This window comes from Phoca vitulina, unplaced genomic scaffold, assembly GCF_004348235.1.
Source record: "Phoca vitulina isolate PV1807 unplaced genomic scaffold, GSC_HSeal_1.0 scaffold14, whole genome shotgun sequence".
Taxonomy (NCBI): Eukaryota; Metazoa; Chordata; class Mammalia; order Carnivora; family Phocidae; genus Phoca; species Phoca vitulina.
The window spans coordinates 625,029-639,711 of record NW_022589717.1 but is presented as its reverse complement, the minus strand read 5'-3'; the positions used below and the strand labels follow the sequence as shown (position 1 = coordinate 639,711).

Here is a 14,683-nt window from a genome sequence, read left to right as displayed (position 1 = left end):
GCTCAGCATAATACCCTCCAGTTCCATCCACGTCGTTGCAAATGGCAAGGTCTTATTCCTTTTGATGGCTGCATAATATTCCATTGTATATATATACCACTTCTTCTTTATCCATTCATCTGTTGATGGACATCTTGGCTCTTTCCACAGTTTGGCTATTGTGGACATTGCTGCTATAAACATCGGGGTGCACGTAGCCTTTCGGGTCCCTACTTTTGTATCTTTGGGGTAAATACCCAGTAGTGCAATTGCTGGATCATATGGTAGCTCTAAAAAATAGATTAGTTTTTATGAGGGTTTCATTGAGAATATGTCCTCTGGTGATATTGACACTTAGATAATAGGATGGCGGCTTAAACACACATACACAAAACACAAATACATTTTACTGTCTGTCTATCTATCTATCTATCTATCTATCTATCTATCTATCTATCTTGTCTGGCCAAGTATTTGAATCTTATTATCATCTGTTAGTTTTTATCCTATATTGCTGTTATTATCCTATTATATGTTAATTTCTAGGGATTTATATTTTAAGAAAACTTTCTTATTCAACAACTGGTATTAATTTTTAGAGAGCGTAATTTTATATAGGATTAGAATCCTATAAAATCCAATAATCCCTTGTTTTATTTGTCTGTTTGTACTTTAGGTATCTGCACTTGTTTATTTTTGGATGGCACATAAAGTTCAATGCAGGATTACCAATTTATTTAGCCATCTTGCATAGCAAACGAGTCATCCACTAAAGGAGCTGGTATAATTGCTATGAGTTGTTCCACATGAGTTATAAAAATTAGGATGCCTAATTTTTATTTTTATTTTATTCAGAAAATTCTGCTTTACAATTCCTGTGATGTATCTGAAAGCCATATTTTCATGAGTGAAGCTACAGGTGTCTGGTTATTACAACAGTTTGTGAAGGGACATGGTTGCTGTTTCCATATATTCAAAGAGCTTCCTTGTGGAAGAGAGAGTAAACTTGTTCCGTATGACTCTAGGCTCGCTGTAATAAATGGTGGCCATTGTAGAGGCAGAAGTTTTAAATTAATGGTCAAATCAGGGTCATATTGTTTGAAGCAGTATTTGTTAAAAGCATCCTTGATTAGAAATATGGGATGCCATGTTTTAGTAGTGTTGTAGAGGGAAAAATTCCCTGAGTGGTAGTCTAAATTGCTGCCCTTCAAGGAAGACTTCTGCAAGTCTATGGTTATTCCTTCTTCTAGCAAATTCCCTTTGCCCTGATCAGGGTATAAACTTGAGGCTTTAGTAGTTGGCTCCATGGAGTTACGGCTTTGTACGAATGGAATTGTGGCTTTTCAAGCAGTGGAAAGGTTGGGCTTGGCCATGAAAGGCTGTGCTTCTGTAAGAGCATAGCCTCAATTTTATAATCTTAACTTATCTGTGTGAAATGAGCCACCTTTTTCCTGTGCTGAGTTGATTTCTTTGATATCTCTCTAGTTTCCATGCATTTTTGTGAGGACGAGGCCCTTTAAGGAAGCCAGTTATAAAGCTGACAGTAAAAATTTAATCCACAGACCTTGTAAACAGCCAGATGACACACATTTTATGCAGCTTTCGGTTTATTATGTGACCCAGTGGGATAGTAATATGCTTATGATATGCAGACTTGAGACTTCAATAACAAAAGTCTTTTTTTTTTTTTTTTTTTTTTTTTTAAGAAAAAAGAATAGTTCTGACACGTATATCTCAGGAATATTTTCTTCAAATTTATTTTATCTCTTGTTATTTCTCTGAATTTTAAGATAGTTTTCTTGCTTTGCACGTGACACAAGAAAAAATATCATTTCTAGTAATACTGTTACTACAGAGCAATATATACTGGTGATAGTCATGGTTATAATTTTTAACTGTGATTGGGCCTGATGAAAATTTTTTTCTGTTCTCACAAAATTAATATTTGGTTTGTATAGCTAGAAATGTGCTAATTTGGTGATTATTGTATAAAAATTATGTTGAAAACCTGAAGCATTCTTGAGACATTTTATTAGGTGTTATAAATAGTGGAACACATTTTCTTATGTGTTTTCTACATCTGCAACAACAATCAGACTTGGCACATAAAAAGATATATGATATGATACATAAAAATGTATATGTATAGTTCATGGACGAGTTCATTTGTTATTACCAGCAGATATTTGTGTCATCGGTGACTTGGCATTTAAGTGGGGGAATGCTCTATAGCTGAAGGATAATGTAATTAATAAGTCTGAAAAGTTTGGCACCCTGTAGAAATGAAAAACTGAAGCATAAGCACCCTTTAAAAAGCTGAATTTTATCTGGTACTTGTAAAGTATATTACGCCGAGACTTTGACAAGTCATGCCATCACAACTCCGTTGGTGGTATTGGAATCTTTGACAAAAATATTTATTCACCGGCCTATGCGCTAACAGCTTACTACTTAAAATAACTCTTGACTTCAGGCTGTATCTAGATGTTGTGGCTTTAGTTTGGTTAACATAGGTGTGAGGCTTCATGTTGTCCCAAGTTATTTCATCATCAAGCTACTAAATCATAGCCACACGTTGTATTGTCCTAGATTTGGAAAAAGAGGAAGAATTGGTTAGGGTGGAATATCATATTTTTGGAAGACTAAAGCAACCCTTTGTTCCAATATGGATGCTCTAAAGACAAAAGAGTTCCTTTCTTTTTGTAATAATATGATCTACTCTTTGTAGAAAACTAAAACATCAAAGAAAGGTATAAAGAAGAAAGCAAAAGCTCTGTCAGATACCACTCTCCACTTTACTATGAAAACCCTCCTCAGCACTTCGTAGGACATCTTCCTACACCCCATTCTGCATGTGTGTATGTATGCAGCAAATGGTATTCTATCTATAATGGTTTGCATCGTGCTTTTGACACTCAAAATATGTTATCGTGGGTTTTCCATATCAAAATAAATATACAGTAGCCACTCAAATTTAGTTACCCAGGTTTATATCTGCCAGTGGGCATTTAGGAGGTTTTTTAAAAAAGTTTTTGTTTATGTAAATAATTGCCGGATCTGTATCTGTCAAGAGAGTTGGTTAGTCAAAGAGTATGTGCATTTGTCAGTTTGGTCAACAGAGCCACACTGCCACTCAGAAAATGTACATTCCCAGTTATAAGATAGAAGATTGCTCGATCTTACCTTTTTGTCAACAATGAGTAATATCCGTTCTCACCTTTGCCAATCTGATATACCACAGAGAGTATTTTTTTTTTTTTTTAACTTTCATTCTCTCATTGTATTCCTGGCTTTAAATACTAACAATATATAATCTGACATCCCCAAATATTCTACGCTATAATGCAGACTTGAAATATTCCACTGTCTACTAGACATCTTTGATTAGTCATTTGAACCCACCCAAAACTGAACCCCTCTTATCTTTCACCAGACTAGTTTCTTGCTTGATCTTTCATGTGTTAGTTAATGGCTGATCCAGCCTACCGTCATTCTGGTCACAATCTTAGATCTTCTTTTCTGTGTCTCATGCTTCAAATTCAAGCCTCTCCACAAAACCTGTTGACTTTCCTCATATATCCAGAAATCTACCACTTCTCTTTACAATGGTAGCTACCACTCTGATATAGGCCTTAATTATCTCTTGTTTGGTTTATTGCTGTTCTTCTCTGGTTTCTCTGCTTTGCCTTGTCCCCCTCTATCCTTTTCTCAGCACAGCCACCTTAGTATCCTACTAAATGTCAAGTGAATCATGCCACTCATCTGCTCAAAACTCATTTGAGATTTTTTATCTTTTTCAGTAAAAGACAAAATTCCTACAGTGGCCAACCAGGCCCTACATGATTCGCTTCTCCTTCCCATTCTTTGCCCATTTTTTTCTGGCCTCATCTCCCCACTTCTGTGCTTCTTCCACATGTACTCCAGCCACACTGGCCTCCATAGTGTTTTCTGCCCAGGTGCCTCTGAGGGAGACATGCCCTTGCTCCCTCACTTCCATCAGTTCTTCTTTCAAGTCACCTTCTCAGCTGGAATTTCTGTTTAAAATTGATACCACATTCTTTGAAACGTTTGCTATCCCCTTTCCCTTCTTTTTTTTTTCTCTATAGCATGTATTTCATATTTTATCATTTGTTCCTTGTCTTTCTCTCTTTGCCAGTGTGAGACCTCCATGACAACAGGGACTTAGTCTTCTGTTTTTACTGCTACATCCCCAGTGTGTACAACAGGACTGACACATAAGGGCATGAAGTACATAGCATGGACTGGGCACAAAATAAGTAATGAAGGATATTGCAAGAGTGCTACTTGGAGGAGTCTTTTTGCGCCTTTTCTTTGGAGTTTTCATTTTTTTCCTGTTAATGTGCCATAACTCCTTATATTAGCAGCTTAAAATTTTTATTTCATGTTGCAAATATTTTCTTTGTCACCAAACATTTTTGCCTTGCAGTTTTAAATTTAATGCCTTCTCTCATCTGCATATCTGAGTTTCTGCCATGCTTAGAAAGCCTTTTCCTGCTCAAAAAGTATTTAACAATTCACTCATATTTTCTTCTAGTATATTTACAATTTATTCTTCACATTTGCAAAAAAGGCTGAATTGAAATGGGATTTATTGAAAGGGGTGAATGAATAATAGATCCAGTTTAATTTTTTCCTAAATGTCTATACAGTTGCCTCAAAACCGTTCACTAAACAGTCCACTGTTCTACCAATTTGAAGGACCATATTTTCCTATACTAAGTGTCCATATATTTTATGTAATGAAGGAAACTTACTCTTTGTTCTATTTTATTCCCAGCTAGCACGTTCATTTATGTGCTTAATAACACATTTGAATACGTGTAGTTTATCCCAAGTTTTAAATATTTGTTCCCCTCATCCTTTCTCTATATTTTTTACAACTAAAAACAGGCAGGATAATCCCTTTTTCACCAACATTATGTTAATAGGTAATACTTATATCTTGAATTTTATAATGTACATTAAGAAAATGTTTAAATCTTTATGTTGTGAATAAAGTGCTTTATTTATTCCCTTTATTTTTATATCACATGTATCATAAAAACTAATGCATTGTATGATTTGTTTTATTATCATAAGAGAAAATAGTTCAATTTTTGGTATTTTAGCATTTATGAGCATTGTTACCTTGTCATCCATGGTAGAATAGGATTTTATACACTGACTTATGCAAAACAGGTTAATACTGATATGCAATAAAAAAGGTGAAGTGAATAAGCATACTGTTTTGTTGTTTGTATTGTTTTTATTTCTGATTTTCTGTTGTTTATTGTTTCTCAGTGTATTTTTGTTTGTTGTGTGTTTAAAGGTGCTTGCTGCATCTACATTGTTTGATCTCTGGCAAGTTACTGAAATTCTTTGAGCCTTAGTTTTTTTCATCTGTAAAATGGGGACAGTAATAGTATGTTGTCCATCCAATTACTGTTAGAATTAAGTGAAAAAATTCATGTAAAGTGTTGAGTGCAGCAGTGACACAAAATAAATATTTAATGAATATTACCTGGTTTAAGTATGAGTAAATGTTCTAGTTTAATTTAGGAGGAAAAGGGTATCTAGGACTAAAAATTATTGGAACTTATTCAGTGAAGTTGAGGATAGAAGGTGGAAACTGTCTCCTTTTACCAGTTTCCTTTGATTATGTTGAAAATGTTGTAGTAGCATAGGAAAAGCCTGTCCAGTAAAAAAGAAGGTTTAGTCTTCAGAGAAATTACAAATCATTTTACTCTGCAGAGTAAATCCTGAGAAGTCTGTGTATATTCAGATTAGCATTTTGAGATTATAGGAACAATTTCCTTTATTACTTATCAAATTTATAATTAATGTGAGAACTTAAAAATAGTTGTTTTACATATTTGTGTTTACAGTTTTATAGTGAAAGAACATCATCAGAAGAAACAAGATATTGTCTACCTTCCCATTCCTCTCCCATATCATGAATACAAGCTCCAATTATTGTCATGATTAGATGATTCTAGATCCTCCTGACTCACAGTTTCTTTCATCTGCAGACCCATTCTGAAGAGAGACCATTCCAGTGTGAGGAATGTAAAGCTTTGTTCCGAACCCCATTTTCTTTGCAGAGACACCTGCTCATACATAACAGTAAGTCACAATACAAGCAGTTGAGGACAAATTGAATTATCTCAAACTTTGTTCTTACAACTTTTGAGAATGTAGGCGTCACAGAAGTGGACCTATATGTGGTTATGTGATCTGCTTTTGAACATAAACAGGGCTGGTAATTCTGCTTTTCACCTTTTCTTCCTTTATCCTTGCTTTATTTTCCCACATTAAGATAAATCATTTTATGAGACATTTTCTTTTATATCATTTCTTTGCACTATTTAAGGTTTGTATATAAAATCTTCTCTCATACTCAGTAAGGTATCTTTGAAATTTGTTCTGAAATAGACATTTTTGTTCCCTTTTAAATATAATGATTAAGGAAACATGTCTGACCCTTTAAAACATGCAGATGTCTGGCATGATTTTATTAGCTCACACACTTTTAAAGTTGGAAAAGATCAGAGTACATATCTAATAACTTCTAATATCTACATATCTAATAACTTCTTACTTCTTTTGGCAGGAGCACTTCTTTTTCTTTTGAGAGAAGTTATACACATATACACCATGCAAATTTGTAAGGCAGTTACACTCAGAGCTGTATTTAGAATACAGCACCTTATACCCACATCGCTGAAAGGACACTTTACATCACTTTATTTCAGAGAAAATGCTATTGCTAAGCTGAGTTTTAAAGTGGGTTCAAATATCAAAGTAACCAGACATTTGCTACATTACTGTATCTAAAAGTAAAGAAAAATGGCATAACGTAGGTAATATTTGTATTGATTGCTTTTGAGTTGTTTAATCAGTGGAACATCTTCTGAAACAAAGTTCCTACTGCTGATTAAATTTTTAATATTTCTGAGGAAAGCGAAACAATTAATCAGTTATGACAACTGTACAGATAAGATAGTGTCTTGGAAGAAATTTTCTCTGATCAAGTAGAAGTGTCTAAAATTCAAAATACCAAAGATATTAAAGGTTTTAAAAATACCAAGTGGTAATGATCATGATGAAATGCCTCTTTTCCTACATAAGAGGTAGTGTTAAGGTCTCATGACATTCTGTATTTGACCTTACAGCTCTGGAGAATTGGTCAACACCACTTTCTATTTCTTTATTAAGGACAGCCATGCATTTAAGAAATAAAATTTGTCATGTAACAGCAGGAATTTCCATCCCATTTCGCTCTCATTTAAGAAAGACAATCATTATGAGATGAATGGATTTTAGAGTAGGGATTGGGACAAGTGAACCTCATTCATACTATTAAGACTTCTGTGGCCAAATTTGGCCTGATGCTCAGGAAATTTTTCTTTAGACAGATGAAAATTTAATTTCAATAGCGACAAGGAATATTTATTATAAGGAATCTGCTACTTTTGATTTCTGCTGATTGGTTCTCATATACTTGAGACAGAGGATTGAAGCAGTGGTGTAGACTCTGCTTGCATATTCTGTATTTAATAGAATGTTGATCAGTACATTAATCACAGGCTTTATGAAGCTGCATCAAGACATTTGGCTGGAAAATCAGCTTTGTAGTTGACTGAGTAAGTGGGTTATTGAAGGTAAAGTTAAACATCAGATAAGGCAGGTCAACTAAAAGGATGGGAAAAACCAGAAGTAGACAGAATAAGACAAAATACTAGATGTTATCTTACACAATATGAAAATTAAAACCTGTTTAACTTCAAAACATGCAGGCTGTTTTAGAAATTTCTGTCAGCATTCTGGCTCAAAATACGAAGAATAGCTTGTCATAATTACTTTGGGAATTATTGCTATTTTCTAACGCACTGAAAACCAAAAGGCAGGTTACTAGCTAGCTTCTTGGTTTTAAGATAGGAAAAATCCTATCTTTAATCCTATGTTTATTTCTTTAAGGCAAAGAAATCTGATAACATCAGATTAAATCTCATCAGAGTTAAAAAATTCTGATAAGCTTAAAACAAAGAAATCTGGAATTAAAATATGAAAGAAGAAAGGTAAGGCCTCCCTTGGTATAGCTTGAAGAGGTCTTTGTATAGGAATCAATATTTTGATTCATGTGATAGTTTAATAGAAATGCTTTAATAGGAGAAATCTTGGAGGTTTACTTTTTTGTTTTGTTTTTGTTTTTTATTTACTTAATTGTAAAGATTTACTCATTTATTTTGAGAGGGGGATTGGGGAGGGGCAGAGGGAGAAGGAGAGGGAGGGAATCCTAAGCAGACACCCTGCTGAGCACAGAGCCCTAAGACACAGGGCTGGACCCGTGACTCTGAGATCATGACCTGAGCTGAAACCAAGAGTTTGACCCTTTGACTGAGCCACCCAGGCACCCCTTGTTTTTGTTTTTTAATTTCTCTTTGTTCCTGAGTTGCTTTGGTATTATTTATAGTCTTATGTCATTGATACTTTCTTTTACTCTCACTGGTTATACATTTTATACAAATAAAGTATTTAAATAAATCTAAAAAGATATGTAAAGACAAACTAGTAATAGTACCCAGCAACAAAAATGCACAAAGGCAACATACAAACATAGCTCTCAGAATCTACACAATTCTTGCATGGTTTGGGTGTGACTTTGTTCCAAGCATCAGATTTCAACGGGGCTCTCAGAGATTTTAAGTTAAAGAGCCATAATTCTGTTTGAAAAGGGTCATTTGTCTTTTTCTTTTTTTCTTTTTTCCTTCTTTTTGTCCTTCCTCCTTTAAATTTGGTATGAAGAAATAATAGGATCTTCACATTTCTAAATCTATGCTAGTTCTAATGGAGGGAAGTGAGATGAGTTTGGTTGAAATTGAGGTAATCTCTTATTTCAATGTAGAAAGTTATCTGTATATTTTGTCTCATAATGAATATAATATGTGAATCTGTACTTATATAATTGTTCTTTAAAAAGGGAAAATATGTTCAAATACTAGTCTGTCTGGGGCGCCTGGGTGGCTCAGTTGGTTAAGCGTCTGCCTTCTGCTCAGGTCATGATCCCAGGGTCCTGGGATCGAGCCCCGCATCGGGCTCCCTGCTCAGCAGGGAGCCTGCTTCTCCCTCTCTCTCTGCCTGCCACTCTGCCTACTTGTGTTCTCTCTCTCTGTCAAATAAATAAATAAAATCTTTAAAATAAAACAAAACAAAACAAAAAACAAATACTAGTCTGTCTAATTTATATAATCGTGTTATAACTTCCTGAGAGATAAAACTGCTTTCTAATTGTGCGCATGCATCGCTTAAATGTATTTAAATAGACCACTAAAAGGTAGATGTGTTTGTTAAGAAGACCTACAAGGATAGCATTATATGAAAGTTTAAAAAGTACCATACCGTACCCCTAAACATAGTTTGTGGACTTGCTTTCCCTGTGGGCCTAGGCAATAGAATGAGAACAAGGTGAAAACCCTCACAGGTACCCAGGGGCTCTTGGGTAGAAAAGGATAATTGTCCCAATCCAACTGCCTCTCTGAGAGGCAGCCCTCTAACCTGTCTGAGGACAGCCTGGGACCTGAGCCCCTTCCCCAGCTAATTAATTAATTAGCAGACCAAGGACCATGTTAGGGTGCCTCTAGTCCAAGTTCCTGAGATAGTGCTGAGGAAGTAAAGGGGTGTTGTAGCCCTTTCCTGTCCTAGAAGGGGGCTGGCTCTGACTTATTTCTGTGTGCCCCCAGGGGCTTCCCTCCCCACTGTGCTACCCATGACCCTATTCTGCCTGTGCCCTGTCCCTTAAAGGCCATAAAGGTTGTGGAGTGAGGGGAGTTTAGGAGGGACCCCAAAAGCCACTTACTCTGCTTGACAGAAGCCTTCTGTCACCACAAGACTCTACTTACTTCAAACCTGATTCCCTGCCCTAGAAAGACCTACTTTTAGTGAAAGTTCATGGTTCCTTTAGAAAATTAGCTAATTGAGTCTCCACCTTTTCCAATTAAAGAGGCTGAGAACATAAGAAGGTTAAAGCACTTCCCACTGGTCACATAATGAATGAGCAAATATGGAATTGAAAGATGTGAAAAATTACCTCTTCTGGTTATGATAAATTGTTAGTAATAAAGCTAACTTTTTGGAGAAAAGAACACTACGTCTGGAACCCATGAGGGAGAGTTAACATCACCCTGCTGTTGCATCTGATCTTTCTCTTATCTGACTTTTTCATTTCTAAGGTGAGAGGACTTTCAAGTGCCATCACTGTGACGCTACCTTTAAAAGGAAGGATACCTTAAATGTTCATGTCCAGGTGGTCCATGAAAGACACAAGAAATACAGATGTGAGCTATGTAATAAGGCATTTGTTACACCTTCAGTGCTTAGAAGTCATAAGAAAGTAAGTAGAAGCCTTCTGTGAGTTTAAATGGATTACATACTTCAGCAATATAGGCATGTATGCTAATTATCATGTGATAATCAACTTTATATTAATTAGTCAACATATTTCCTCAAAATGACAAGGGATGCATGGTTTATATGAGCTCTTCAAAAAATGTCTGTTGTCTTTACTTTTTCAGAAGAGATATATAATTCAGATGAAGGTGAACCTAGATTTAGGTATGGATTCTGCACAGCGCTGAGCTATGATGATAGATGGGTCAAAGTATTTGATGAGTGGGAGCTTGTCGATTTTTGTACATTTTTGAATTAATGTGGGTTTTTATCTAAAAAATGATTAGTGCCTTAATTTTATTTTTCAGAGCTAATTCAGGTGTTTATTGACAAGTTATTAGATTGAGCTCTTTTCTAGGATTGGAATGGTCCTTCATCGTGCATCTCTAGGGCCTAGGGAAGTTCCTGGCACAGAAGAGGGACTTGATTAAGTATTTGCTTAACTCAAATAAAATGAGGTTCTTACTTACGGTGATTTGGAGATTATCTTTTTTGTGTTATGCTAATTACTGTAGGCAAATCAAGAGGTTATTTTTATTTGTTTTATAAGTACATTTTAAGTGTATTTTCAAAAATAGCAAAATTCATAGTGTAACAAACACCGTTATAAGTTTTAATGTTGACTCTAGAAATGACTATGAAGTAATAGATTCCGCTACTTGGTGTGTACTGCTGAGTGAATGTGAGGAAGTGATTCCTGCTTCAGTGTGACTTTTATTTTGGTACCTGTCCTTAGTATGGCTGTGTCAAAGCACTGAATTGAGGAATGTTCTTTTGCTGTTTCTTTAATGTTCAGTAATAATGATATTGTCTTCTTTTTTCAAATTTCTGGAGAAGATAGTCTTTCAACTGTCTTTGCTTGAATTACTTTTTTTGCATGAATTTAATAAATTTGTGTCATGTTTTAATCAATGTGGGAAAAAATACTGAGTTTTCAAGAGAGATAATAGTTGTTTGTCCACAATCACAGATTGTTATATAGTACATTTTGCAGAGCATTGTTCATTTTTGTCTCATACATTTATCCAGTATTGTCAGAGTGATCTGTTTCCATGCTTTCTTATCTATATTTAAGATATTTTAGTATTATACCTTAAATGTCTTTTAAAACCAATTAACCAAATTCCATATCGATACATTTTTTAATTAAACCAAAGAAGCATTTTAATTCTTTTCATTAATGTTGACTTAATGTTGTTTAGTTGGAAACTTATGCCACTGAAAATTAACTTAGGTCATGTAGGTGAGCAATGAAATACTTATGTAGCAGCAAAAGAAATGCTGTGGATTTTATATAGATACTATAAGTAAATTGATAGCTGCCTCTTTGGAATAATCCAATGCTGTAATAATAGATATATACAATTTCTAAACAACCGTACACTAATCAAGAAAGAATTATTGTATTTTGCCCCTTCTGTCAGGGAATGAGAAGAAAACAGGTCTGCTATATGTTAAAATGTTATACCATTTCCTTTAAAATGAGCCATAATGGGGACCATGGGAGTAACAGCTCTTACTGTAAAGAATGTATAACTGTTTTGTATAAGAACTTAGAGTGAAAATGGAAAGTTAAGTTCCTGCCAAATGCAAAATCAAGGAGATGTCTGTTGTAGCCAGTGTCATGGGCTAGCGTGGCAGTTGGTTAGACTATATTTCTCAAACTTGAATATAATGTAAATCATTTTCAATGGAAAAAATATTTAAAAGGACACTGATGTTGACTAAGGTATTTAGTTTATAACTCTTTTACAAACTACAAATACAATAGTGTCTCTCCAAATGCACATTATAATTTGAATGTGAAAATTTTCCAATTAAATACCAATAAGGCTATGAAACTAATTATATTAAAGTTAGCAATTAATATGGAGAATGTTTTGCTACATTGGTGGTTTTTTGAGATGAGGTAACTGCCCTACCCCTTTCACTCAGTGCCGGCCAGTGTGTCCCTCCTGGGAACACATCATTTAAAGAAAAAACAAAACAAAACAAAAAAACTTTCCTATTCTTTTTACATTAGCCCATGGCTATGCCAGTAATTTGCACTAACCTAATGCAAACACAGGCCCTGGAAACTCTGCATTGTGGTGGTAACCCAGATGATCCACTGTATGCTTTCATTGAAGTGTAGGTCATTGTTGAAATGAAAAAAATTTTAAAAAGTGTCACTGAGAATGTGCAGATATCTAAAATAATTTCCTTCTCCCTTCTTTTCCCCTTCTCCTAAGTTTGAAAAACAATGGGACTTGAAAAGTAGCTCTGACCCCCTCATTTATTGGAATGACCTATTTTGATGCTGGTAGAATAACTGGTCTCCTGATGAGATTGTGAGCCAAGTTTAAAAAGCTCCATCTGCCTCCTCTTTTTGGGAGAGCTTACTCTTTTCTTTGAACTCTCTAACATTCCAGCAAAACTCACTTTTGATGATACATATTCACCTTTCCTTGTGTGGTTGTTTTATGCCGAGATTAAAGGTATGTGGAGGGCAAGGATGTTCTTTCAAATTGACTGCTCAATTAACACTGCTGATTTTAAAGATCAAATCAGATTTATATTTCTTTTTGCTTTGCCGTAAAATCAATCCAGTCAGGCAAGCATAATGCAAATAACAGATTACTTTATTGAGATTAATTCTGCCCTCAAGAGTTAAATACGCACAAAGAATGTGAAAAATGCTTCTAAGGAAGTGTTTCTTGGCAGCGGTAAAGGGCAGCTTTAACCCCATTTTGATTATGTGGTTTTGCCAGCATGTACTGGTTTTGTATCACTTAATCGTTTTTACTTGGGGGCTCCATAAAGGCTTAAAAAGTAAAGTGCAGAATTATTTTCAAATTAGCACTAATGCATGATTCTAAGGTTTGGTTTTTTATTTTATTTTATTTTTTGAACCAGTGGGAATACTCATGATAAATTGTTTAAAATCTCATTGTGATATTAAATCATCTTAATGAAACATAATCCTGGAAAAAAAGGATTTACCATTGTCAGAGGCACTTAATCATTTTTACCTAATTCTTTATATTTATCCTCAACCCTTTTTATTCCTTTCCATGTAGACACATACAGGAGAAAAGGAGAAAATCTGCCCATATTGTGGCCAGAAATTTGCCAGCAGTGGTACACTGAGAGTTCATATCCGTAGCCACACAGGTAAGTAAATTGTAATTGGTGATAAAAACAACTTAAAGAAATCAAATTCCTTTAAGACAAGGAATATCATAATCTTACAAAATATCTCCCAGATTAAGAATTAATCTTGGCTGTTTTCTCTTCCTTAAAATTTTATAGAATCCAGTTCCTTACTTTAGAAAAATCTTAAATAAGTTTACTTTCCCAAACTAAGTTAAATGTCTGAAATGGAAATAATTTGGCTAATGTTTTGTTGTGATATAATTGTGATTTACTGTATATTCTGTTCTAATGGAGGAATAGGGAATAGCAGTTTCACTTTTTATAGAAGGCTAAGGGCCTCCTCTTAAAATTCCTTCCTATAACTGACATCAAATGTGGCTTTTTTAAAGTTAGAAAGTTCTTGGAATACTGCCTGGATGCTGTAGGATTTTACTGGATACGAGGGTGATGGAACCGTAATGTCCCGTATGCCATGGATAGCTTCCTAAAGGGGTCGTCCCTTGATTTCTTATGACTTTTTGTGTAATTTCTCCCATGAAGGAGGGCTATGCCCTAGTGAAGGCTGAATAAACAACTAAATATTCTTTTTTAAAATTTTAACTGAAGTATAGTTGACATAGAATATTTGTTTCAGGTATACAACATAGTGATCTGATAATTATATATGTTATAAAAAGCTCACCATGATAAATCTAGGATAAGTCTAAATACCACCTGTCACCGTACACAGTTATTACAGTATTATTGACTATATTCCCTATGCTGCAATTTTCATCCCCATGACTTATTCTGTGACTGAAGTTTGTTCCCCTTATCTTCTTCACCTATTTCACCCATCCCCCCACTGCTTTCCCCTCTGGCAATCACTAGTTAGTTCTCTATTATTTATGAGTCTATTTCTCTTTTTGTTGTTGGTGGTGGTATTTGTGTATTTGTTCATTTGTTTTTTAGATTCCACATATAAGTGAAATCATATGGCATTTGTCTTCCTCTGACTTACTTAGCATAATATCCTCTAGGTCCATCCACACTCTTGTGAATGGCAAGATACCATTCCTTTTTATGGTGAAGTCATATTCCATCATGTATATATACCATATTTTCCTTATCCATTTATCTGTCA

General features: G+C 34.8%; 1 protein-coding gene across 1 annotated transcript in view; it reads left to right on the top strand.

The window, feature by feature from the left end:
* PRDM5 (PR/SET domain 5) overlaps positions 1 to 14,683 on the top strand; it is a 189,700-nt gene that overhangs the window by 108,976 nt on the left and 66,041 nt on the right. The window contains exons 11-13 of the mRNA XM_032412752.1: positions 6,009 to 6,102; positions 10,209 to 10,369; positions 13,485 to 13,578. Coding sequence (XP_032268643.1) covers positions 6,009 to 6,102; positions 10,209 to 10,369; positions 13,485 to 13,578 — 349 coding nt within the window. The remainder of the gene's footprint in view (positions 1 to 6,008; positions 6,103 to 10,208; positions 10,370 to 13,484; positions 13,579 to 14,683) is intronic.